We start from the raw sequence: 26,959 nt of genomic DNA on the forward strand, positions 1-26,959 counted from the left end.
CATGCCTTCCCTCCCCACTGTGGGGCTCTGATAATCTCTCAGAAGCTATGCACTTTCCTCCCTTTAATGGTGTGTATCAGGTGCACATCACAGCGTCACAAAGACAACTAATACTAGCCTTGGTACCTGTTGGTAGGATCATAAAATGACACTTCCATTATGAGAGACAGTATGAAGATGCCTCAAGAGATAAAAATACAGTTACTACACAAGCCAGCAACCCCACTTCTGAGTACATAGACCCAAAAACTGAAAGCTGCATCCCAAAGAAATAGTCACAAATCTATACTCATTACTGTATTGTTCACAACAGTCAAGGGTGACAGCAGCTCAAATATTTATTGATAGACAAATAGAGAAAATGTGGCTTTTACATACAATGGAATATCATCTGGTCATGAAAAACACACAAAAATATACCACATACTACAACATGAATGAGCCTTGGAGACATCATGACACATGAAATAAACTTATTGCCAGGATCAGAGGGAAGAGTTTCTCGTCAATTCGTATATAGTCGGAGCTTTGCAAAGTGAAAAGGTATCTATTGCAAAAAGTGAGTATAGTTAACACTAGTGAACTATACTTAAAATGATCAAGACATTTTGCTGTATATTTTACCAGATTTTTTAAATAATATGAATCAAATCTGACTTTAAAACTACTCAGCATAAATGTAACTAATAAAAATGATATCAAGATTTGCTGTAAGAGGCATGATGTGCCCATCAAATTGTCTTCTGAACACCTGCATTGATAGTTTGGCACTGCTGATGGCTCTACTCAGTGAAGCTTCTTTCTGAGTGTTCACTGGTGACTGCACATTCCAGTCCAAGTACTGAGAATGAGCCACTGTTGAGTGCCCAGCTGTAAATGGGATATCTATGTCACCCCCCTCCCAAGGCTCAGGGACTAGCATAAAAGAAGGGTCAAAAAGAATGTAAGAGCTAGAGAGAGGAGGTAGTGGTGTAGAACAATTTCTCTGGTCTGACATGGCTATTATGGTCTCAAACTCACAGAGCTACAATACCTACAAGAAACTGAGCCCATCAACATCTGTCATGGAGGGAGGAGGGAAATGAGAAGCCCACGCCTCAGTAAAGATTTATAGTAACTTAAAGTCTGATGAGAAGAGAGAGGCATAAAGGGCCAATGTTCCTGTAAACAACCATAGTGAAAACTAGTTGGGTCATAACAAATAAAAACAAGATTTGAAAGCAGGGAAGCAAGTTGGGAAGAGGTAGGTAAGCAGGACAGAGACAGATCAGGTAGGAACATGACATTATGTCATTTATGAACTCCATAATAACACTCATTGTCATATATAACTATTATCTACTAATAAAATGTGTCTATAAAGCTAAATAATCAGTAAACAATGTATTTTTCTGTCCTCTCCAATTCTGCTCTTTGTTTCCCAAGTGGGAAGTTCATGCAAAGAGCACAGTCGTTCACTCTAAGAATTGCTCTCGTCTTTTCTCCATCCCCTTTCCTTCCACTCACCCTGTCCCAAACTCAGGAGCCATGTGCTGACTGAAGAAAGTAGAAAAAAAAAGAGTGAGCCACTCTCCTCTTCCCCTTCCTCTGGCAGTAGTCCACAGGAGGCACTGCGGTTCTAGGAACCATGGGGGGAAAGCTGGAGAGAAGCTCATTGTGGGCCTCATGGGAACCACATTGTCTATTCCACTTGAGGAGTGAGATGGCAGCTCTATCAGACAGAAAGCAAATACCTCAGTACTCAAGACTTCTGAAACCATCGAGACATCTAGAGGTACAACTCAGTGATGGAATAGCATGCGCAAGGCTCTGGGCTTAATCCTCAGTAGCATACAGAAGAAGTTATTTTAAATAATAAAATACTACAAACCATAACTCACTTCAAGTCAAAGGTGACAAAAATAAGAAACAATGCATGTATATAAGAGACATTTTCTTTACTTGGTGAGAAAACAAAAACTAAAACATTTCTCATAAATTCACAACTCAGTCCATTAGAAAATATCTCATTCTACAATCTCTCTGTACTGATTTTCCATCAGTTTCATCGTGCTGTGCTTCTATATTTCTGTTTGGGTGAAAAACGCCATAATAAACAGTAAGAAAAACAATCCCAAGGAGAAGAGCAAGAATTACAATGGCGCTGATGGGGATAAAATACTCTGAATTAAAAATAGAGAGAGGGTAAGCCCAGAACACAGTCAAGATTCCCAGGGTGCCTAGCACCCTTACAGTATAATAGCAAGACATTGGACATTTAGTATCCTGTCCCTTGATATTAAAAAATGTAAACACAAGGATGACTCCAACAACAGCCCTATATAAGAATTCCATACTTAGAGAGTTACAAAACTTAGTTTGCTTTATAAATGCCCATATGAAACCTATGATCCAAAGAAATAACAACAGGAACAAAGCAACCTTCACATCCACAAACAGCAGAAGCACAATACTCAGTGTCCACGATAACAAGGTGAACAACTTGTAAAAGAGATAGGTGAGTTTGGGACAGACTCCCCTGAGGAGATTTTTATCAGGCAATGACTTTCTTAAAGCTACTTGATAGTCCACTGTTGACCAAGAAATAGCACAGCAGGAAATCAAGATGACTGCATCTACAAAACAAAACACAAAAGACATGCTGGTTTAGGAATGGTAACAGTAAAACTAGTAAGAATAATAATTACAATAGCAAATTAGCATGTGCCATGCCTGCTTGAGGAGGGTAGAAACACACCAACACAGCACTTATCTAACTCACTGAAGGTAGATTTTGATATCTCCACATTGCATTAGAGGAGCCAAAGTTTGAAGAAATTTGTTACTTGATTCTTATGCAACTAGAAAGGAATAGAACTGAGATTTGAAACAAAAGCTGTCTGAAAGTTGGTGTGTTAATGAACTATAGCATACTGCTTTAGAATAATCTTGAATAGATTCAGTAAAAAAAAAATACCTTGGCTAAACACAATTATGTCTAAATTCTCTACACTATTTGGCTTTGACCTTGTACACATACCTAATTCACTGAGAGATAGCTTAATGAGGTATGAGACAGTTAAACAGAAAATTAACATAAGTATACATCATTAACAAAATCATTTTTCATAACCTACAGACCCTTAGTCATGTGAAATTCACAAACTTCTATAGTTTTGACATCTTCACCTGTTTTCTCCCAGCAAACAGCCAAAGTTCATTGCTGTTCAAGAAATGCAAGCCATTTCTAACCCCACTGTCCAAACAGAGGATGTTTTAAAAGGTAAAGCAAATATATGAGAACACCAAAATAAAGGTGGCCACAGAGTAGGAGTCGCTTTGAGTCACACCCGAGGTCTATCGGTGCCTAGTCATCTTTCCAATGATGTGTTTCTTGCTGAGAGTGGGCAGGGCTTTATGAGCACCTTTTCTCCTCTCTTGATTTTGGCATAAAACACAATGGATCTGGACTCATTTTAATTAAAATATCACTTTCCCCTAAATTGCCCAGTGACTTTTAAAAACAAATTTTTAAATCTTATGTCTAAAGGTGTTTTTCGGGCATGTGCCTGATACCCACGGAGGCCAGAAGAGGGCGTTGGATCTCCTGAAACTAGAGTTAGAGAAAACCCAGAGTCATCATTTGGCTTCTGGAACCGGAACCTGGCCCTGTGCAAGAGCAGTAAGTGCTCCTAACTGCTGACCCCTCTTTTCAGCCCATGCGATGTGTTTTTGTATCTGGGTGATCTCTTTGATTTTTTTGTTTGTTTGTTTCATGAAACTGTGTAGCCCAGGGTAGTTTGAATTCAAATTAGTCTGCCTGCCTCAGGCTTCAGAGTGCTGGGATTACAAGTGTGCACCACCGTGCCTGGCTTTAATCGCCACCAAATTAATACATACACATGGTTTTAAAAGTTCTGCAAACCCTAAAGAAAACCAGCAGTCACTTTCTCTAGGTCCCCTCCCCACTGAGCTGCAAACCCCAGCTCTGCTAGTTGTGGCCCTGACATGCACTGTCATATTCTTACACAAACACAGTCTTAGTTTATCCTCAGAAGACACTGCTCACTCTTTTCTATTCGGAAAAGGGAAATGTAGCACATATAGACACACCTTCTTCCATTTCCTCTCCCTCCAACTATCCAAAAGAGAAACAAAATTATATTTGGTAAAAATACTCAATGTTCACTTTATTATACTATGTAAGTAGGAGTTGTGTTTCAGTTTGGGTTAGTTTAAGGCTTTTTTTTTAATCTCTCAGAAACAATGTTTCCTACTTTTAGAGTATTTTGTATTTCCTTTAAGTAACCATTGCCTTGCTTCTTATTTGTTTTCTGTCTTCTACACTCCAGGAAATAATCAAAACTGAGTAATTGTGAGACTAAGAAATACCCTGGGTATCTAAACACCTTCAGAATTCTAGTTAAACACTGAGGATCCAAACATCTTCAGAATTCTAATCAACCACAGGCCATTCCCACTTCCATGAAAATTCTGATATGTTGTATCAAATATTTTGCATTTATGGAAGTTTTTTTTAAGTATCTTATTTAATGTCATATTTTCAATGGAAGGATTGCCTAAAATAATTTAGTTTTCAAGTGAAATGGCTGATTTGAATAAGCTGCTTTCCATCTACTTTGCATCTTCTACTGGAATCTTTTTTTTCAATTTTATTTTTTTTTTACTTTAAAAGCTTGATGTTGCTTTATTTTTTTCCATTTATTTATTTAGCTCATAAATAAAGTCATGCAAAATTATGATACACAATACAGTATGTTCACAATGGCATGGCTAAATTAAACCAATTAACATGTTATATCACACATATTCATCATTTTTGTTTTGAGAACACTTAAAGTATACTATCTCACAACTTTTAAAATATAGCATATTGTTATCAACCATATTTATCATGCTCTCAGTAGACCTCAAGACATCACAGAGTCCATGCCTCTTGTCCAACTGCATTCTACTGGAATCTTATTGATACCTTTGTATTGGTATTTTTGCTATTCTCCCAAGCAGTATCTTTGTCCTTAAGTGTTGACATTGTTGCTTTATTCTTCAAAGAATATGCTCAATTTATAAACCATTTCTATAACATGACTTTAATTTTCATTTTTTTTAATTAGCAACAAAGGATTTAGTTATCATTATGGCATTTTCAGTGTTTTAGTAAGTCCCTCCCCCTTACCTTCCCATCAGCCCTGTCCCCCTGTAGCCTCTTTTCTGTTTTCTTGTCACATGTGCCCCACCCATTCCTCAGCCACTTTTTGTAATAACCATGTTGGTATCTTTTCTAGTGTTTTATGCTTTAGCTAAATTTACATCCATTTATATGTGTACATGCATACCTTACAAGGTAAAGTCTGAGTATGAGAGAGACCATGTGGTTTTTGTCTGAGTTTGGGTCATCTGATTTAATATTATACTTTCCAGGTTCATCATTTCCTGCAAATTTCATAATTTCATTTTTGTTTATAAATAAGTAAAATTCCATTGTGACCGGGCGTTGGTGGCGCACCCTTTAATCCCAGCACTCAAGAGGCAGAGGCAGGCAATCTCTGTGAGTTTGAGGCCAGCCTGGTCTCCAGAGCGAGTGCCAGGATAGGGTCCAAAGCTACACAGAGAAACCCTGTCTCAAAATAAACAAAGAGCAACAATAACAAAAAGATACTTATTGGAAATCTGTGTTTGCTCTATTGGTGAATGTCAAATCCGTTAGCCCATTTGCTGAAAGGTAATTTGAAATTTTGGTGTTTAATTTTTGCAAATTCTGCATATTAGGCCCCTATCTGAAGTACAGCAGGTATAGATTTTTCTCCCAATCTGTGGGCTGTTTGCTCTGATGTAGCATTTGTTGTGTAATAACTTAGTGGAGTTCCATTTGTTGGTTCTGGAGGCTAGTCCCTGTGTTGCCAGGATTCTGTTCAGAAAGTCCTTGCCTATTCCCAGTTTTTCTCTAGCAGTTTCAACATTTCAGGCTTTACATTATGGTCTTTGAGCTAGTAAACAAGGAGGACCCTAAGAGAGACATACATGGTCCCCTGGAGAAGAGGAAAGGGTCAAGATCCCCTGAGCAAATTGAGAGCATGGGAAGAAGGGGTAGGGAGCTACAAGAATGAGAAGGGAAGAAGAGGAAGGATGCAGAGGTCATGAGGGAGCAGAAAGGTTGAGTCGGGGGAAGAATAGAAGAAAGGATATGTGATCGGAAGGGTTTTAGTTGAGGTGGTAGGGGAGGATGGAGGGAGAAGGGAGAAGGGAACTGGGATTGTCATGTAAAACAATCTTGTTTCTAATTCAAATAAAAAAATCTGAAAAGAAAAAAAAATAAAATAAAATCACGCTAATAGCATTGAAAAGAAAAATTATGGTCTTTGATACATGTTGAATTGATTTTTGCACAAAAGATATGGTTTTCATTTCATTCTTCTGTAGGTGAATATGTAATTTTGTCAGCACCATTTCTTATTATTAAAAATTTTATATTTTTTAAAATAAAAAATTCATCATTGTCCCCTGCACCTTCCTCCCTCCAACTCTCCCATATACCCTGTGCCTTGTTCCCTCTTGAAATAACGGCCTTTTTAGAAAGTTGTTACTGTTATACATGCACATATATACACATACACACACACCTCAATATATAAAGTCAACCTGCTTAGTTCATTTAGTGTTGCTTGTATGTATAAGAATTCAGGACTGACCACTTGGTATTCAATAACCAATTAGGGGGTTTAATCCTTGTGAAAGACTATTTCCCCCAGTCCCAGAATTCCTTAGTTTCCTGAAGTTCCTTGTTATGGATGGGGCCCTGTGAGATTCTCACTTCCATGTTAGCATGTCTATTGGTGTTATACTTTTTCAGGTTTTGTTTAGGCAGCCATATTGGTGAGGTATTGTGGGTGAAACCTCCCTGTCACTTCTAGAGAACACATCTCACAGCAGATATCCTGGATCTCTGGCTCTTACAAGAATCTGCCCGCTTTTCCGCAATGTTCCCTAAGTCTTAGGTGTGGGAGTTGTGTTGTAGATGCACCAGCTGGGGCTGGGAATCTCACAATCACTTGTTTCATAACAAGGTTAGGACTTTCTGTAACAGTGTCTATCTATTATAAAGAGAAGTTTCTGTGATGAGGGGTGACAGCTACATTTATCTCTAGGTACAAGAACAAATATTTAAAGTACTGTTAGGAATTATAATGGCTTAGTAAAGTGGAAGCGGTAACTCCTCTAAGGCCCTTGACCTCACTAGTCCTGGGTAGCTGGCTAGGTGAGACCACATGGCTTTCCTCCTGCTGAGCTGGACTTAAGTCCAGTTAGAGAGCTGTTGGTCACTGCTGAGATAATCGTTATTGCACCCTTAGGGTCACCATGCCATTCTAGTAGTTGTGGTTCATAGGTGTTACAGGTGGGTAGGATCATTGGCTGCTTCCCTCCCTTGGAAACTTGCATAGCAAGTTTCAGTACTATGGAAGCTAGTTCTCAGGTGTGGGGGTGGCTTTCAAGTCAGATCCAGCCTGGGTCCCTGGTCTTTTGTCTAAAGTGCATGGTGTCTTCAGAAATAATACATTAACTTCTACCTCAGGGAGGCAAACAAGGACAACAGCAATAGCCTATATTGTTTGTGGGGGGGGGGGTTCTCTTGAACTCCCCTGACCAACAACTGGAAACCGGGTTTCTCATGCCTGGTATTGGGGTTGTTTTTAGATTTCTGTGGCTCTTGGGGGAGACTGCTAGGCCAAGCCAACACCATTTCTTGAATAGACTGTCTTTTTCCACTGCATGTTTTAGACAACTCTGTTGACAATCAGGCAGCCAGGGCTTGTTCGTGTATTTCCAGACTCTCTATTTTGCCAGTCCAAGACTGCCTTTATTACTACAGCTTTATAGTATAATTTGAGATCAAGTATTGTGATATCTCCAGCTGTGTTCTTCCTCATTATTTCACTGAATATTTGTTTTGTGGACTTTGGTGGGTCCATGTGAATTCTTAGACTATTTTTACTAGTTATGGGAAGGATGACACTGGAATTTAGATGGAAACCACATGGAATCTGTCGATTACATTTAGTAACACAGCCATCTTTACAACATTGCATCTGCTAAGCCAGGAACATGGAATATCTTTCCATTACCTAGTATCCTCTTTGCTTGCTTGCTTTCTTTCTTTCTTTCTTTCTTTCTTTCTTTCTTTCTTTCTTTCTTTCTTTTTTCCAATGTCTTGAAGTTTTCACTGTGGAGGCTTTCCCCTCTTTGATTTGGTTTATTCCTAGGTACTTTATTTTTGTGAGCTATTATAAATGGGATATCTTCCCCAATTTCTTTCTCTGTGAGTTCTTGGTATATATGAAGGGTACTGATGTTTGTATGATGATTTTGCATCCTACAACTCTACTAAAAGCACTTAATTAGGTCTGCAATCCTTATGATCTAGGGAGTCTGGAAGTATAGAGTTTTGAATCTGCATTAGGGACAGTTTGACTTCCTCCTTTCATGTGTCTATCCCTTTTATGTCTTTCTTTTGTCTTGTTTATCTAACAGGACTTTGAACTCTTATTGAGTAAGAGAGATGAAAGTAGGAATCTTTGTCTCATTCCCAGTTTTAGAAGAAATGCTTTCTTTAGTATAATATTATCTGCCAGTTTCTTGTATATGGCTTTACATTTTGAGGTATGATCCACCCATTCATAATCTCTCCAGGATTTTTATCATGAATGCAGGTTGAACATTTTAGAATCTCTCCCACACCTCCTCCTTAAGTCTACTTATATAATGTATTACATTTGTTGAATTGAATGTGTTACACTAACCCAGTATATCTGGAATGACACTCATTTGGTTATCATCTAAGATATTCTTCATGGTAACATGATAACTTTTACATTTTGAATAATTTTTATGATTATCAAAAAACATCCAAAAAACGTAAAAACATGAAAAAATCATTCATAATTGTTCTACCAACAGCAGCTGTACTTAACATTTTGGCACACTTCCATCTAAATGTTTCTTTTTAGTCATTTATTTGTATCCTTAAGAATATGCTGATGGAAAAAAGAAAAAAAAAGAATATGCTGATGGGAAAGCTTATGAACACTTTTGATTAAATCTGATCACATAAATGCTTTCCTATGTCATTAAAATTTCTTTAAAAAGATTCTTCTAAGAACTATGTTTTATTTTAAATGTCTACAAAAATTTAGCCAAGTTCTCTATTACTAGATAATTGCACTCTCTCTTCCCTTTTTTTTCTTGTTTGTTTGGTTGGTTTTGGTTTTTAGTTTTTTGAAACAGGGTTTCTCTGTGTAGCCCTGACCATCCTGGAACTAGCTCTGGAGACCAGGCTTACCTCAAACTCACAGAGATCCACCTGCCTCTGCCTCCCAAGTGCTGGGACTAAAGGTGTGCATGACCACTGCCCGGCTACTATTTTTAAGTAACTCTTCAAATTATTCCCTTTTTAAAAAAGCAATAAGGAAGAAGTGGACACATGCATCCATCCCTACCCAGAAGCTCTCTCCAACTGATAACCCCTTGCAAATGAGAATTTAATTTTCTCCAAGGGAGTCTCACTGGGGAAACAAACTACTCTCAAGTGGATGGCCAACAGAAAATGAACTCAGTGGCATCTTTGGAGGTTCTTTGTCTCATAATGTTGGAACAAGACTTTTTCTTTCTTTTTGTAATTTTTAACTTTCTATCCATCTGTCTGTCTGTCTATCTATGTATTACCCTACAGGTCTTTTGCACATATATTATGGCTTCTGGTTTTGTGTTTTTACGGCATGCAAACTAGTGGGCTTCTGTGTCTATATCTTCCTCTTGTACCCTTTCTTGGGCTCTTTCCTTTCTGTTTGCTTATTTTGTCCTATTCTGATTTGTTTGGTTTTTGTATCTTATTATAATTTATTTTATTTTATTATTATTCCTTAGATGCCTGTAAGTTTTCTAGGGGGTGACAGAAAGGGAGTTGATCTAAATGGGAGGAGTAAACTGGAAGTAATAGAGGGAGGGGAAACTGTATTCAGGATGTATTGCATGAAAAACTCTATTTTAAATTTTTTAAAAGATCAAAAGGAAAATAATAAAGATAAGGACAGAATCATACCATAATGATGCAAAAGTCACATCATTTAATAGTCAGATATTTTCAAACAACCTAAATTAACATAACTAACAGAGTGACTGGTAAATTATGGCTTATCGGGCTGGAGAGATGGCTCAGCTGTTAAAGGCTAGGCTCACAACCAAAAATAAAATTATGGCTTATCTATATATAGCATGATGCATGGGATAAGAATGAGGGAACCCTTCCTGTACAGATTTGGATAGTGCTGCAGGATGTGCAGTTGAAAACAAAACAAAAAGCCAACTACTATCTTTTTTTGTCTTAAGGGAAAAAAATAAAACAAAACACAGCGTACACTTTTTCCAGGTTCTCTGAAGGACCCTCTAGTAACCAACAGCAGTAGTTTCCCTTCTAGGCAGACAGGAGAAGGAACATAAAGAACAGAAATAGAGATTATATCTTTACACACTTCTTAGTATTTGAAACATGCTGCTGAATTTCATTTCAAAAAACAATTTTTAGGAATTAAAAAATTCTAAAAGTCCTGAGATTTATAAAGTTATGATAAGCTCTCAGTGGCATACATCAAGCCAGGGGTATTGAGAAAGACTTACACTGACTTAAATTTGCCTGGCCACGTTCCAGAAAGGCATAGAGCTGAAGGATGAGTTGTGGGCAGCCTTCCAGGTAGGTCTCAAACAGCCTGAGCATGCTCAAGTCGGTGGCTATGTCTATGGCTTCTCTGTGAGGATCCGGTTTTTCCTCCATGAAATTACTCGTTCTTTTGCTGTGTTTGAAAACCACATCGTAACCCTTTCTCAAGGCAAACCAATACCTATAAAATAAACATCAGCAATTCTCTTCAGTCACATACTGTTAGACATTAAATTTATTTTAATTAACATATGAAAGATAAAATTATGCATATTTATGAGATATGGATTTTTACAACAAATACTTTCCAATGTTTAAATCAAGTTAAACATATCTGTTACTTCAAATATCTAACACTTCTTTCTAGTGAAAATATACAAAAATCCTTCTTGTAGTGATATTATTTATGATTTATTAAAGCTTGCCTAAGGATTCAGAAAGCAAAGTCAGCCACAAGCCATAGAAGCCAGACACTTATCTTTAACTCTAGGACTCAGGATTAAGACATAGATGGATCTCTCTGAGTTCAAGGCCACCCAGGGATACACAAGATTGAATCAGTCTAAAAGAATAACAGAGCTCATGCCTTTAATTCTAGCACTAGAGGGGTATATAAGACCGGAGTAAATTCAGTAGGGACATTCAGTCTCCAACCACACTGAAGAGAGGTTCAGTCTGAGGCTTGGTGAGAGTTCGTAGAGACAGGATCAGCCCATTCAGCCTGAGGTAGAGATAAGAAGCCAGTGGCCAGCTGCTTTGCTTTTTTGATACTCAGATTGAAGCTTGAACCCCAATATTAGCCTCTGGGTCATTTATTTTTCGTGTTACACCTTCTAGCTTTTTGAAATATACATACAATGCCATTATCTATAGGCACCTATCATGCAACAGATCTTATTACTTTTTCTCTTACTATTATTTAGCACCTACACTTACGCATTTTTATGATATGTATATTTATCTACATATTGAAGCAATGTAAGAATTTTCCACAAATTCTTCAGTGCAGGTCCTTTATACTCACTCCACAGGCTTCACTGAGATTCAGACCTCATAAAATTTTAATGCCTGAGTGATGTGTGTATTAAGCACAGATGATCATACATTATTTTTACAAGAGTCATGAGATTAGTTAGGAGCTCTTCTCATTTCTCAATTGAGAAGCTAAGGCTGCAAAGGGTAAAATGATTATTGATACTTCAAAGAATAGTGAGCCAGTGGTGATCCTTAACTACTGCATTTCAAAAGGCAAGCAATTATTTACAGTTATGGTAGTTTGAATGTAATTGGACCCCATAATTTCATAGGGAGTGGCATTACTAGAAGGTGTGGCTTTGTTGGAGTGGGCATGGCCTTGTTCGAGGAAATGTGTCATTGAGGAGGTAGGCTTTGAGGTTTCCTATGCTCAGGATACAACCCTGTGTCTCAGTCACATCCTGCTGCCTGCAAGATATAGGACTCTCAGTTACCTTTCCAGTACCATGAATACCTGCATGCTATCATGGTCCCCACCATGAAGATAATGGACTGAACCTCTGAAACTGTAAGCAAGTCACCCCAATTAAATGTTTCCTTTAGAAGAGTTGCCATGGTCATGGTATTCACAGCATTAGAAACCCTAACTAAGACAAGTGTATCCAATTATCTTAACTATAACACAAAACATTTCCTTACAGAATGTGAAAGCTGAAAAGAAAATTGAATCTTTTCCATTGAATTTAGTAAATCATTAATGCCAGCAAGGCATTCTCTGAGCATTCTCATAGTAGAAATACAAAAGAAAACAACAACAAAAACCCTCCAAGGCTCTTAAAGTACTCCTGCTCAGGCCCTTCTTCTGAAAGAACTTTTAAATAAATACTAGCTACCTGCCTACAGATAAAATTCTTAATAAAAAAAAGTTGACACTTATTTAGAAGCAATCTGAAGCTGGGAGAAAGGCAACTAAGACACTATTTCAAAACTTATCAGAATCCCTTACCTACTATCAGTTCCTTCATGTATATAATAATGGACAGATAGATATGGATACAGATGATTTTATATAGATAGATATGTATGTATGTATTATGTATGTATGTATTTATCATGCTGCTTAAACTAAAACCGTGGGAAATTCTCAAACCCTGTAAAGTTCTTCCCAAATATCCTGGATTCTAACATCAAATATATCCAAACTCTAAACACTTCACACCACTTATTATATGACCTCCATCCCCAAGCTAATCAGGTAACCCCTGACCCAGATTATCTCACTAGCTCCATAATTGTTCTTTCTGATTCTATTCTTGAGGTGAGGGGTCTATCACAGTATATAAGTGGAGTTCAGAGAACAGCTTTGGGGAATGGGTTCTCTCCTTCCACCATATGTGTTCCAAGGATCAATCTCAAGTTGTTCAGCTTGGCAGCAAGCACGTTTACCTTCTGATCCATCTTGTACACCCCAGAGTCTACTCTTGTTCCTCATCTAACCTACTCTCTTCCCAACATCTAGATTAAACACTTTGAATATAATTTATATGTCATTCTTCTAGCTAAAATGTTCCAATGATTTCCATCAGACTTAAAACCCTAAATTCTTACTATATCTCCTAAGGTTCTCCATGGCCTGCCTCCACACATACTACCATCACTGTCTTTCCATTTTCTCCCAAAACTCCAGTGTGCCGCCTTGCTGCTTTTCACAACTTAAAGGCCGCTGTCTTCACTACTAAATCTACCTAGACATTTTCTAAACCCAATATATTTTGATAGTTGGCTCCTTAGCTTTACTTAAGTTTCTCCTTGGTTTTCATGTCTATGAATTATATTCCATTTGGGCTAGATGCCCCAGTAAAGAAAATACCAATAACAGTGACAACTGCATGATCTCTATCCTCAATGATCTTACAATTCAATAGGCATATCAAGTATATCTACTGCTAACTGCAATATAAGGCAGAAGAAATAAGCAAGTCTTAGGATATAAATACCACACTGTGAAACTATAGCATGGAAGAAAAATTAACATTGCCTGGGCCTAATTTATAATAGAAAGCTTAACTTGGGTCTGTTCTGGGTATCTAGCACAACAAGAAATATCTGATTCCTATTTATGAAGTGGTTTATAAATCAGTGGGTTGAATACTATTCAAAAACATGAAATTACATAAATATTATCAATGACATGTAACAGGCAGCAAAGACTGTTAGAGGAAAATATGTCAGTGTTAAGAGTAGAAACTCAGCCAGGCAGTGGTGGCACGTGCCATTAATCCCAGCACTTGGAAGGCAGAGGCAGGAAGATCTTTTGTGAGTTCAAGGCCAGCATGATATACAATGTGAGTTCCAGGACAGCTGGAGTTGTTGCGCAGAGAAACCCTGTCTCAAGAAAGAAAAAAAAAAGTAGAAACTCAGCCAAATGTGGTATCAAACACATAGAGGCATGGTATGTGCATACATATATAGGAGGATCTCTTGAGCCCAGGTGACAGTGAGGCCACATTAGTATCAATAGGTAGTTAGGTAGATAGACGTTAGACAGACAGACAGATGTTTCAATGGTTAGTGTTAATTGTCTGTTTGACAGAATCTAGACTCATCTGGGAGAGGGTTGTCTGGGCATGTCTGTGGGGGATTATCTTGATTTAGTTAATTGGTATAGAATGATCCATTTTACCTGTGGGAAGGGCTATTCCCTGGGCAGGGGATGCTGGACTCTATAAAATGAAGAGCTTAAAGCTAGTGTACATTTATCACTTCCTGTTCCTCACTGTGGATGCAAGGTGACCAGCTGTTTAAGGTTCCTACTTCCTTGACTTTCCCACAAGGATGGATTGCACCTTGAATTGTGATCCAAAATAAACCCTTTCTCTCTTAAATTGATTTTGTTGAAGTTGTTTTAATCCCATCAATAGGTGGAAAAACTGAGAGAGGCAAAAATTCTAACAACATCAAAATGTATTGGTTCAAATCCAGATTCTGTCAGTTTCTAATCTCTCTCTGCTCAGTTTCCAAAACTGAAAACTAGAAATCTTCATCAACCTTCTGATCAGTCTGCTTCACTCCACATGAACTATCATATGTAAGATACCCACCTGGACCATGTACAGTGCTGTGTAAGTCCCTGGGAAACAAAGTGGACAAGTTGTCTACACTTACAGGGACATGAAGGAGGAGTTTTGCTCAATAACATAATGGTTCATGAAAATTTTATATAACTCTGTTGATTTGAGGCTAATTTCATAGAAAGGAAGATTTGAGTATAATTTCCTGACTGGTAAAACATTGTTTCAGTTTATGGAACAAATAGTCAATAGGCCCAAGAAAAAGAAACAGAGAGTGTTTCCTTTGCATAATTTGTCCCCATATATCCTTTCACTTAAGAAAAAAATAAGTTTCAGGTCTTCTTTTTCAGTAATGAATTGCTGTTAGCAGGAAAACTTTCATAGTGACAATGGATTAATTCTGAGAAACACACACATACCAGAGAGTGTTGGAAGCCAAATTTCAGGGTTTGACATGAGATCCTAGGCCATTCTTGGCCGGCCACAGAGTTGTATATTAACCTTTACATAGCAGCTCTTTAAAACCTCAGCTCAAGAAAAGGAGCAATTTAACCCAGTCCTCCGCCCATAGGCTCAGTCACCTAGGCAACCCTTACTGGACCTCTTACTCATGAACTCTTTACCCTGCCAAACATCCTCTTTGTGGCTTCCTAATGTCCCGCCTATACTAACACCTGGTGAACAAACAACCCATTCTGCCCTCCCCCATATCCTGCTCTGATGACTATATAAGCTAGCCTGAGAAAAATAAAGTCTGCCACTTGATCAGAATCCTGTCTTGTGGTTGTTCTTTCTTCGTCTCTTGTCCCCATTCCCTATCCCTGACTCTCTTGCCCCAGGTTGATGTCCTGCAGGTCAGGACAGGAGGGAAAGAAGAAAAAAAAAAGAAAAACAAGCAAAACCAAGGGCCTTGTGTGAATTCCAGTGCATGGATAGTTGGCTTTTCCTCTGAAGGTACCCACAGTCCAAATGATACAAACTAGAAACAGCTCAAGACTAGTCAAAACATCCTTATGAGAAGTCTGGGTGAGAATCTACAGAATAATAGAAATTTGGGGCATTTCAGAAAAGAGAAAGCCATGGGTAAAGAACCTAAATCTATGCTTACTTTCCTCAAGCTTTTGCCTGTTCCTCTACCCTGTAAACATGGAGTAAGACTTTGAGAAACAGGAGAAAACAAGTGAAGGGAACCCCTAGAGATTTCACCAGCTAGCTACATCAGGGAAGAGCTTAGAATCTGACTCTCACCAAATTAGAAATGACAGGCAAATATCTCAGAAATTCCTCAACTCCCAGAAAATGTCACAATGTAGAAGTATAAAGTATGTCTCAAAACTAAGAGATTTTACCATGGGGAAAAAACAAAAGAGACCTGCTCAATCTACTCCTCAACCAAGCTCCTGTAAAATATCAAGGGAATTTGCCTGTAATTTGGCTGTTGCTTTGAAAGAAACCAATGTCTTTTCAAGGTATCAGTCACCTTGTAATATTCACAGCACAATGAAAAAATTACTTGACATTCAAACAAAAAAGGAAATGTGACTCAAAACAAAGAGGGAAAGCAGTTAAAAAACACATCAGCTAAAACAAATGCAGGGACACAAACGAAAACTAAAGTAAGCATAAGAACTATGTTAAGGAGTCTATGAAGGTACCATGGGTGAAATGGTGGAAATGGAAAGAAAAAACATGTATATAGAATAAAGTATTTAATTGAACTCTTATATAAGTAAAATACACAAAATCAAAATTAACTGCATGGAATTAACAGCAAATTTAGCCAAAACCAAACAGATCATTGAAGTAAAGATGGGTGCTATAGCTTGAATATTTATGTTTCCCCAAATCCATATATTGAAAGCTAATTTCCATGTGATGTATGGGGGGGGGGTTTCAGAGATAAATAAACGATGGAATTAGTGCCCTATAAATAAGACCCCAAAGAGTGTCTTACCCTCTCACCAACTAGCTAGACAAGAAGGCAGCCGCTAAGAATGAGGAAGCAGGACCTCCATGGTAGCTTGAGTAAGAATGGTCCCCATAGGTTCATATCTTTAAATGTTTAGGGAGTGGCACTATTTGAAGGAAGAAGTATGTCACTGGGGATGGGCTTTGAAGTTTAAAAACCTGAGCCAAGCCAGGCAGTGGTGGTGCTCGCCTTTAATCCCAGCACTCGGGAAGCAGAGGCAGGTGAATCCCTTGTGAGTTTGAGACCAGCCTGGTCAAAAGAGCTAGTTCCAGGACAGCTTCCAAAGCCACAGAGAACCCTGTCTTGAAAAAAGAAGAAGAAGAAGAAGAAGAAGAAGAAGAAGAAGAAGAAGAAGAAGAAGAAGAAGAAGAAGAAGAAGAAGAAGAAGAAGAAGAAACCAAGCCAGGCCCAATAGCTCTCATCCTGCTGCTTGTGGATCCAGATGTAGAACTCTCAGCTCCAACTCTAACAATATGTCTGCCTGTGTGCTGCTATGCTTCCTGCCATACTGATAATGGACCAAACCTCTGAACTGTAAGCCAGCGCCAGATAAATGTTTTCCATTATAAGACTTGCTGTGGTCATGGTGTCTCTTTATAGCATTAGAACAAGACAACCTCCCTAGACCTTACCCTGCCAGGACCTTAATCTTAGAATCCACAGCCTCTAGAACTGTAAGTTATTAATTGCTTTCACTTACAAGCCATCTAGTCTGTTGCCACAGACCATTTTAAATGTTATAGGAACCTCACCTGACAAAGGTAATATCTCAATAGAAACAGGGTGAAACCATGAAGAAACAAAAGGGGGGGGGACCTATGAAATGAACTTGTAGAATTTAAATCCCAGAAGAAAAGGAAACTAAAACAGGAAAGTTGGTTTGACAAAATATTGATGAGTATATATTTCATCATCATCAAAACAGCAATTTACAGATTCATGAAGTTTAGTGAACTCAGACAGAAATAATAAACAAAGCTACACAGGGCCATATCATTCTTAATTACTCAGAGTTCAGTATATAGAGAAAAGAATCTTCTAAATAGAAAACAATGAGAATGTTAGCTGATTTCTCAACAGAAATAAGGAAAGCCAGAAGTACATAATATCTGTATCTATACTGATATTGAAATAGAAATAGGTTAGACACCCATTTTAAAGAGGCTGATTTAGAGAGAGAAAGAGAGAGACACAGACAGAGAGAGAGACAGACAGACAGACACACACACACACACACACACAGAGAGAGAGAGAGAGAGAGAGAGAGAGAGAGAGAGAGAGAGAGAGCAGGGAAGGAAAAAATCACTCAAAGTTAAAAGCACTGGCAGCTCATCCAAAGGACCCAAATTCAATTCTCAGCACCTCCATGACAATTCACAATCATCTATAACTCCAGTTCCAGGGGATCCAACACCTTTGGCTGACCTCTGCAGGCATAGTGTGCATACAGAACATAGACATAATAGGCAAAACATTCATACACATAAAATAAAAATAAATCTTTTTAAAAAGGTGCAAACGTATGTGGCTAGCAAAATACTTGCACATAAAACACAAAGTTTCAAAGGAAATCACAAAAAGAATAAGTTGACATGGTTGTACTGATATCCCAGGCAAAAATAGACTGGGACAGGATTAATAAGGATGAGGAGGGAATGTTATAATGACATAAGAATCAACTCATCATCTCATCATGATAGCATAACACACCTTTAATCCCAGCACTTGGGAGGCAGGGGCAGGTGGATCTTTGTTAGTTCAAGGCCAGCCAGGTCTACAGAGTAAGTTCCAGCACAGATAGGACTGTTACACAAAGAAACCCTATCTCAAAAAAAAAAAAAAGAGTTGGCACAATAGCATAACACTCCTAAATCTGTATGTCATGCTACATTAGATATACCATACTTAGAAGCTATAGACACATATATCTAGTAAATAATTCATGGAGACTCTCATCATCATCCATCCACCAACACAAACACTTTATTCTTATTCTTTAAGAAAATGATCCTACAATTCAGGAAATCCCAAGTTTTCAATACTTAGCCTAGACAACCCTGTGAATTTAACAAACTGCTCTACTTTTGCTTACTTCTTACTAGTTGTCTCAGGAGTCTTCCATTTCCTGGACTGAGGAATTATAAAATAAAGATTAAAAATGAACTTTTGTCACCTATCCCTCACTAACAGCCAACATAATTTGGTGGTTTTTCTTTCTCTGCTTCATTTAGTTGTTTACACAGACAAAACATTGACATAATTTTTTAAAGCCATAATGTGACTAATCTCCATCCCATTCCTATAATCCTACCTCTTGGCTGTCACCCTCCTCCACAACTACAATTCATTATTGTTTCATGTGGACATTCTCAAGTCTCTTTGTATGTGTAAAGCAGACATGAACACAGACACCTTTCATGACCTTTGTTATTTTACTCAGTTATAAATAACGAAATTTTACCACTTGAAAGAAAAATAGATGGAATTGGAGACCATAATGTAATCAAAAGAAACCAAACTCAAGAAATAAGTGTCATATTTTATCTAATATACCACATCCTAAATACAAATGACGTGAAGATAGAAGGGGTACTACTTAAGGGGAGAAGGGGGTAAACAATAAAAGGAAAGAAAGGCAAAAGATGTAAAAAGTGGGAGGAAACACAAATATCACAAGTGTTCTCTCAGATATGGAAAGTCAAAACATATAAAAGTCATGAAAACAGAAATAAGACTACTCTGGTGGGAGAAGGAGATGAGGAAGAGGGGTAACAGAAGGCTGAATGAATGCGAGTGAAGTACGGTGATATACATGTATGAAATCACTTAATGAAACACACTGTATTGCATGCTAATGAAAAAATAACACAAAAATACACCTCCCAAAGTATAATCCTTACGTCCTTTGACCTAGTATAACTATATAACTCTCAGTGGTTATATGTGCTACACATTAAGTCTTATCTACTATAGATATATTTGCATATCAACACTAACCTTTACACCATTCTTTTCATCTAATTGAGAATGTGCACTTCCAGAACTGACTAAAATACTGTCTTTCTCAGCTTCCCTAAGGCAAAAAAGTTTCCCATTTCACAAATTTTCTCTCTTAAACACAGTAAAATACTTTTTAGATGAAAATACTATATTCATGAATCTGGAAAATTCTGTCATTACAGCAAGGACTCACACAAACAGCAATAGCAAAGAGCAAGTAACCTTTGTGCTATTTTCAAATAAAGAACCTTTGTACCTTTGCTCATCTGACTACTCAGCTACAAAACAGGTCGTGTCTGTTTGGATTAAAGAATAGCAATGTTGGCTACGTCTCCAGGCTCACATTCAGTCCTATAGCAGTCAGGTTGTAGGAGCCCACCTCCCACCTCATCTCCATTCAGTGGGGACTCCACCTCTTGGTACTGACCCAGGCTGACCCTATCAGTCATTCATGTTTCATCTTTTGAGAACTCTCTGTTTAGTTCTATACCTCATTTTGTAATTTGTTTTCTTGTTTTCTTGATGGCTAGTTTTTTAGTTATTTATATAGTTTAGATACTAACCCTCTATCAGGTTAAAAGACCCTTTCCCTTTCTGTAGCCTTTGGCTTTGCCCAAATGATGTGTCCAGTATTTGCCATACAGAGATTTTTACCTTCACGAGGTCCCATTTATTAGTTGTTGATCACTATCCTGTTCAGAAAGACCTTCCCTGTGCAAATGACTTCCAGCCTATTTCACACTTTCCTTTTTGTCAGATTCAGTGTATCTGGTCCTATATATATAGCCTAACAAGGTTAAAGCTTCATTCCAGAGATGCAGGGATAATTTAGCATACCTAAATCAATAAATGCAATCCACTGTATAAAAAGACAGAAGGATAAAAAAATATAACATTATCTCAGTAGATGCAGAAAAGGCCTTTGACAAAAATCCAACATCCCTCTATAATAAAAGTCCTAGAGAAACTAGAGATACAAAGGATATACAAGGAAGATAATGAAGACTATTTACAGCAAACCCACAGGCAACATCATCTAAACAGAAACACAAAACATTTCCACTAAAGCATGAACAAGACAAGGTTGTCACTTTCTCTTTATCTACTCAATATAGTACTTGAAGTCTTAGCTAGTGCAATAAGACAATTGGAGGAGATAAAGGGAATACAAATTGGAAAGGAAGATGTAAAAGTATCTTTATCTTCAGATTATATGATTTTATATATTTAAAAAACTAAAAACTCCACCAGGAAATTTCTACATCTGTTAAATACTTTCAGCAAAGTAGCAGGCTACAGAGTTAACACAGAAAACTCAGTAGCTTTCTTTATACAAATGACAAACTGAAAAAGAGATCAGACAAACAGCATACTTCATAGCCTCAAAAATAAATACATCTTGGGCTAACATTAGTGAAACAAGTAGCAGACTTGTATAATAAAAACTTTAGCACATTGAAGAAAGAAATTGAAGATGTCACAATATAGAAAGATCTCTCATGTTCATGGATTGGTAAGATTAATATTGTGAAAATGACCATTCTACCAAAAGGATTCTACAGATTCAATACAACCTCCACCACAATTACAGTACAGTTCTTCACTGAAATTAAACCATTTTCATCTTTATATAGAAACACATACACACACACACACACACACACACACACACACACACACACACACACACACACAAAGATAACAAAGACAATCTTAATAAATATTGACACCTGATTTTTTACAAAGAAGCCGAAAAGACACACTGAAGGAAAAACAGCATCTTCAACAAATGATACTGGTCAAACTGGATGGCTGCATGTAGAAGAATGCAAATAAATCCGTATTCATTGCCCTGCACAAAACTTAACTCCAAATGGATCGAGGACCCAAACATAAGACCAGATACACTGAATCTGACAAAAAGGAAAGTGTGAAATAGGCTGGAAGTCATTTGCACAGGGAAGGTCTTTCTGAACAGGATAGTGATCAACAACTAATAAATGGGACCTCGTGAAGGTAAAATCTCTGCATGGCAAATACTGGACACATCATTTGGGCAAAGCCAAAGGCTACAGAAGGGGAAAGGATCTTTACAAATTATACACCTGATAGAGGGTTAGTATCTAAACTATATAAATAACTAAAAAACTAGCCAACAAAAAAACAAATTACAAAATGAGGTATAGCACTAAACAGAGAGTTCTCAAAAGATGAAACATGAATGACTGAGAAACACTTAAAGACATGTTCAGTGTTCGTTAGCTATCAAGTAAATATAAATTAAAAGTACTTTGAGATTTCAGTTTTCACCAGTCAGAATGGCCAATATCAATAAAACAAATGATAGCATGTGCTGGCAAGGGCGCAGGGAAAGGGAGTGCAAGCTTGTACACCCACTATGGAAAACAGTGTGTCAGTTCCTCAGGAAGTTGGGCATAGATCTAAGTAAAGATCCATCTACACCATTCTTGGGCACATACCCAAAGGAAGTTTCATCCTACCGCAGAGATATTTAACCCTCTCATTCAAATCACTGCAGAGGGTAATGGGTCAGGAGTGATGGAAAGGGAAGGCTCTATTAGTGAATCTAGAAATGATGTACATAAAAACCCATGGTTGAAAGCAAGCAATATGTGCCCTACTTGCATATGGGAAACTTCTCACATTTGACTGTGTATATTTTCAAAAAAGGGGACCTTCTGCTTGGGTAAAATAACAATGTTGAGGATTAAACATATGCACTCACCTTGTAAAGACTCCTCCTTGGAAGCAATGAAGTAGAAGAAAATAATGCTCATTTTCTTGTCCTGTTTTCTTTAAATCATCCTTCAACCATGAATAGCTAAAACACTGGACTATGAGTGTTCCACAAAGCACAAAGCTTAATGTTAAAACACCAAAAACATATTGTCCATTGTGGAAATACCTAACAGATAGGAAGATGTCTGCAACTAAATCAGTTACGTAGATTATAATGCCCAAAACGGACATGGCAAAATTGCATTTGGTATATTTCATTATGAATGACTAAGTTAGCTACTTAGTTAGCTACTATTTTTCAGATACAAAAAATAAGGGAAATGCCACAATGAATATTAGTTTATCCTGTGGCTTAGCACTGAATTTTAATTGCTACTCTCTGAGTCTACTTAGATAAAAGAATATGGGTATACAGTTCAGGGACATAGTGTTTATCTAACATTCATGAAGTCCTATATTCAGTCCTTAATGACAAAAATAAATAAATACATTTATGAAATTGGAACACTAAAACAAAAGTAAATAATTTTAACTTTCTTTTAAAAAAAATCTCTAATCCAGATCCAGTGATACAAGAAGGCCTTGCCATATCTTCTCTTCTACCATGTTCTTCATTACAGATAACAATGTCTAAAACAAAACAAAAACACATTTCTAACTCTTAATGATAAAGAGTGACCTGTGATTTTATGATCCTATGTTTCTAAATGTAGAATATTTGCATGAAATATACTTTTTATATTTGGAAAAGTCAAGTCTCAGAAATACAGTTACTAGTAGATAACATCATCTCAAACTCAAGTATTTATCATTTAAAGCTATGTCTTCTCACAAACATATTATTATAGGACCATTTATATTGGCAAAAATGCAAACTACTTAAATGTTACCTGATTCTAAATCACACTACAAAGCCATAGTAGCAAGGGCACTACACCGTTGGCACAAAAACATACATGAATACCAATAGATCAGACTAGAGGAGCCAGAAATAAGCCACCCAGCCACAGCAGTTAGATCTTTCATGAGTGTTAAAACCATACATCAGGGAAAAGACAGCCTAATCAAGAAATGGTGCTGGGAGGTCTGGACATCCACACATAGAACAATGAAATTAGATTCCTATCTCTCACCTTGTACAAAAATCAATTCAAAATAGATCAAAGGCCTTAATATAAGACTTGAAACTTTGAAATTAATAGAACTTAGGAGGAAAAATCAAAACAGAGGCATAGGCAAGGACTTTCTGAAAAGGACTCCAAAGACTCAGGAAATAATAGCAAGAATTGACTAATAGGACAGAGGAAACTAAAAAAAAAAAAAAAACTTCACAGAAAAGGACACATCACAGGAGTGAAGATACAGCCTGAAGAATAGCAGAAAAATCTTTGTCACTTATTAGGGATTAGTACCTAGACTCTTTTATAAACTAAAAAAAGTAAACATTAAAACAAATTATCTAACCAATGGGTGAATAAATTTACCTGATAGTTCTTTAAAGAATGAATAAAATAAGTCCATAAACGTGTTTAAAATGTTCAACATCCATAGCCATTATGGAAACATTCATCAATACTACATTGACAAGCTAGAGAGATAACTCAGCCAGCAAAAGCATGCATTACTGCTCCAGCAGAGGACCTGAGTTTGATTCCCAACACCTACCATTTATTAGTATTTAGGCATCTGTACTGGTCTGCCTTTGGAGTTCTGACAGGATACATCCTCAGCTGCTGCCACTAAGAGCATCACCTGTGCCTATTCACTATGTTGCCTTTTAAAAGGGCCCTGCTCACCTCCCATCTCTCTCTCCCTCCCTCTTCCTCTTTCTCTCTCTTCCCCCCCTCCATCGCCCTTTCTCTGTCTGTCCCCCCCCACACACACACACCTTTTTTTCCCCTCTCCTGCTGCTCCTGTCCCTAGAGACTGGTCTCCCACCCTCCCTTTTCCCCCTTTTATGATATTTATCCCCTAATAAAAAAAAACCTCCACTTGAACTCTGTCACATGGTGTCTTTCTCTCAGACACCACTGTTTTGAAATAGCAACAGCAGTTCCAAACACCCATATCAGGCCACTGACTACCATTTGTTAACCTTAGTTCCAGGGGATCTGATATCTTCTTCTCTCTTCAGGGTCACTAACTCAGTTATATGCAAACCTCAATTACACATACACTTAAAATAATTTTTAAAAACTTAATAAACAACTGCATTGAGATTCTACGCAACTCAATCAGAATGACAAATCATCAAATATTCAAGCAACAAATAATACTGGTGAGGATGTGTCATGAAAGGAACCCTTATAGACTATTAGTGTGGATATAAATTTATGTAGTCACTATGGATATCAGTATGGCAGTTCCTTGTGAAGGTATCAGCATAGATATCTGTCAACAAGTGAATGGATAAAGAAAATGTGGAATAACTATACAATAAAGCATTATTCAGTCACGTGCAAGAAAATGATTGGAATTAAAGATTATCATGTTAAATAAAAGAAGCCTCAGAAAGGCAAACATGTTTTCTCTCATATTCAGAATCAAGACTTTTAGAAAGTACTCAAAAGCAAAAGGAGTACTATTTGGAAAGAGAAAAGGACAGTAGGCAAGGTGAAGAGGGGAATGGTAGTAGTTATTGGGAAGTGAATTAGATTGATGCCCATGATATACATGTGATGGGGGATGTCCTTCTGTAAATAATTTTCTCTTATTGGTTGATTAATAAAAAACTGATTGTCCAATAGCCAGGCAGGAAGATAGGTGGGGCTACCAGACTAGGAGAAGGCTGGAGGGAGCAAGGCAGAGAGAGGCCTTGAGGAGATGCCATGTTGCCCAAGGAGTAACATGCTGAATTGCAGGTAGGCCACAGCCTCATGGCAATATATAGATTAGTAGAAATGGATTAATGATTAAGATAGAACTAGCTAATAAGAAGCCTAAGCCATTGGCCAACAGTTTTATAATTAGTATAGTGTCCATGTGTTTATTTGTGGCTAATCAGCTATGAGACCAGGCTGGAAAGAAACTCTAAGTACATACATGCATAAGAATATCATAAGGGTAGGGTGGTGGTGGTACATGCCTTTAATCCCAACACTTGGGAAGCAGAGGCAGGTGGATCTCTGTGAGTTCAAGGCTAGTCTGGTCTACAGGGTTCATTACAGGACAACCAGGGCTGTTACACAGAGAAACCCTGTCTTGAAATACCAAAAAAAGCTCATTTCTTTATAATATTTTATAATATAATAAAAATAAGACTATTTAAAGGGTATCAAAATACATTTAACAACAGTACAATAGCTGTGAAATTTTTTAATATGCATTTGAACCATAAATTCCATGCAGGATTCAAGCCTAGGTTAGTCTATAAATAGACACAGAGAGATGTACTCTTTTATAATAATAAAAACTGAAAACTACCTAAATGAGAAGCCTGCTTCAATAAATTGTTATACATATTGATAGCCAAAGGATGCAGCCTTTAAGAATATTAAGTAAGTTCATTTGAGATGATCTCAGAAGATCTCTAAGATATATTTCGTGAACAAAATGAAAGATAAATGGTATTATGGTTTTTAACTGTATATGAAGAGAGAAAGGAAGTGAGCATAGGAAGAAAATACAACTTCAGTCATTGACTTTTAGGCTTCTTTGTTGCTTGAGTTTTTACCGTATATGCATGTACTTGTATGCTATTTTAAGAGTAAAATAATAGGCCGGGCGTTGGTGGCACACGCCTTTAATCCCAGCACTTGGGAGGCAGAGGCAGGCAGATCTCTGTGAGTTCGAGGCCAGCCTGGTCTCCAGAGCGATTGCCTGGATGGGTTCCAAAGCTACACAGAGAAACCCTGTCTCGAAAAAGCAAAAAACAAAAAACAAAAAAAGTTAATAACATGAGTAATTTGACTCACCAGAGAAAATGTTTATCCTACTTCTGCTAACACTCACTTAGGACAAGGTGCCTGACACTGAGCTAAATATAGTAAAATGACCAAATTTAGTTCTTTCAACAAATGTAGTACTACTATGATCCCTACTTTGTAAATGTTCTGAGTGCAGTCTGATAGCAAGACTTATCTGACACAAGCATTTTTGGTTTTTCAAGACAGGGTTTCTCTGTGGCTTTGGAGGCTGTCCTGGAACTAGCTGTTGTAGACCAAGCTAGCCTGGAACTCACAGAGATCCGCCTGCCTCTGCCTCCTGAGTGCTGGGATTAAAGGCGTGAGCTACCAACGCCCAGCTCCACACAAGCATTTTTGTTTTGTTTTGTTTTTCCTAATTGCTAGTAGTTCACCAAACAAACAGGCAAATCCAGATTTCTGTCTGTTATACTTTGGCTCAGATTTGAGAATACTTTATTCTATGAACTGTAACATTCTTACAATATAGATAAAGTTTGCTCCTTCTACAGTAGCAATGGCTTAGTAATAGAAAACAAAGATTTTGAACATTTTCCTACCTTCATTCCCTAAT

The 26,959-nt window shown here is 37.5% G+C and overlaps 1 protein-coding gene across 2 annotated transcripts in view; it reads right to left on the reverse strand.

The window, feature by feature from the left end:
* Window positions 1–320: 320 nt before the first annotated feature.
* Window positions 321–26,959, reverse strand: part of Xkr9 (XK related 9) — a 32,533-nt gene continuing 5,894 nt past the window's right edge. Inside the window, exons 5-7 of one of the 2 annotated variants that reach the window (XM_027398830.2) lie at window positions 22,470–23,113; window positions 10,669–10,889; window positions 321–2,615 (exon numbers count right to left, since the gene is read on the reverse strand). In XM_027398830.2, the coding sequence (XP_027254631.1) occupies window positions 1,987–2,615; window positions 10,669–10,889; window positions 22,470–22,741 (1,122 nt within the window). In that variant the 5' untranslated portion in view covers window positions 22,742–23,113 and the 3' untranslated portion in view covers window positions 321–1,986. The remainder of the gene's footprint in view (window positions 2,616–10,668; window positions 10,890–22,469; window positions 23,114–26,959) is intronic. The other variant, XM_027398832.2, reaches the window with a different exon arrangement.

This window comes from Cricetulus griseus, chromosome 2 (genome assembly GCF_003668045.3).
Source record: "Cricetulus griseus strain 17A/GY chromosome 2, alternate assembly CriGri-PICRH-1.0, whole genome shotgun sequence".
Taxonomy (NCBI): Eukaryota; Metazoa; Chordata; class Mammalia; order Rodentia; family Cricetidae; genus Cricetulus; species Cricetulus griseus.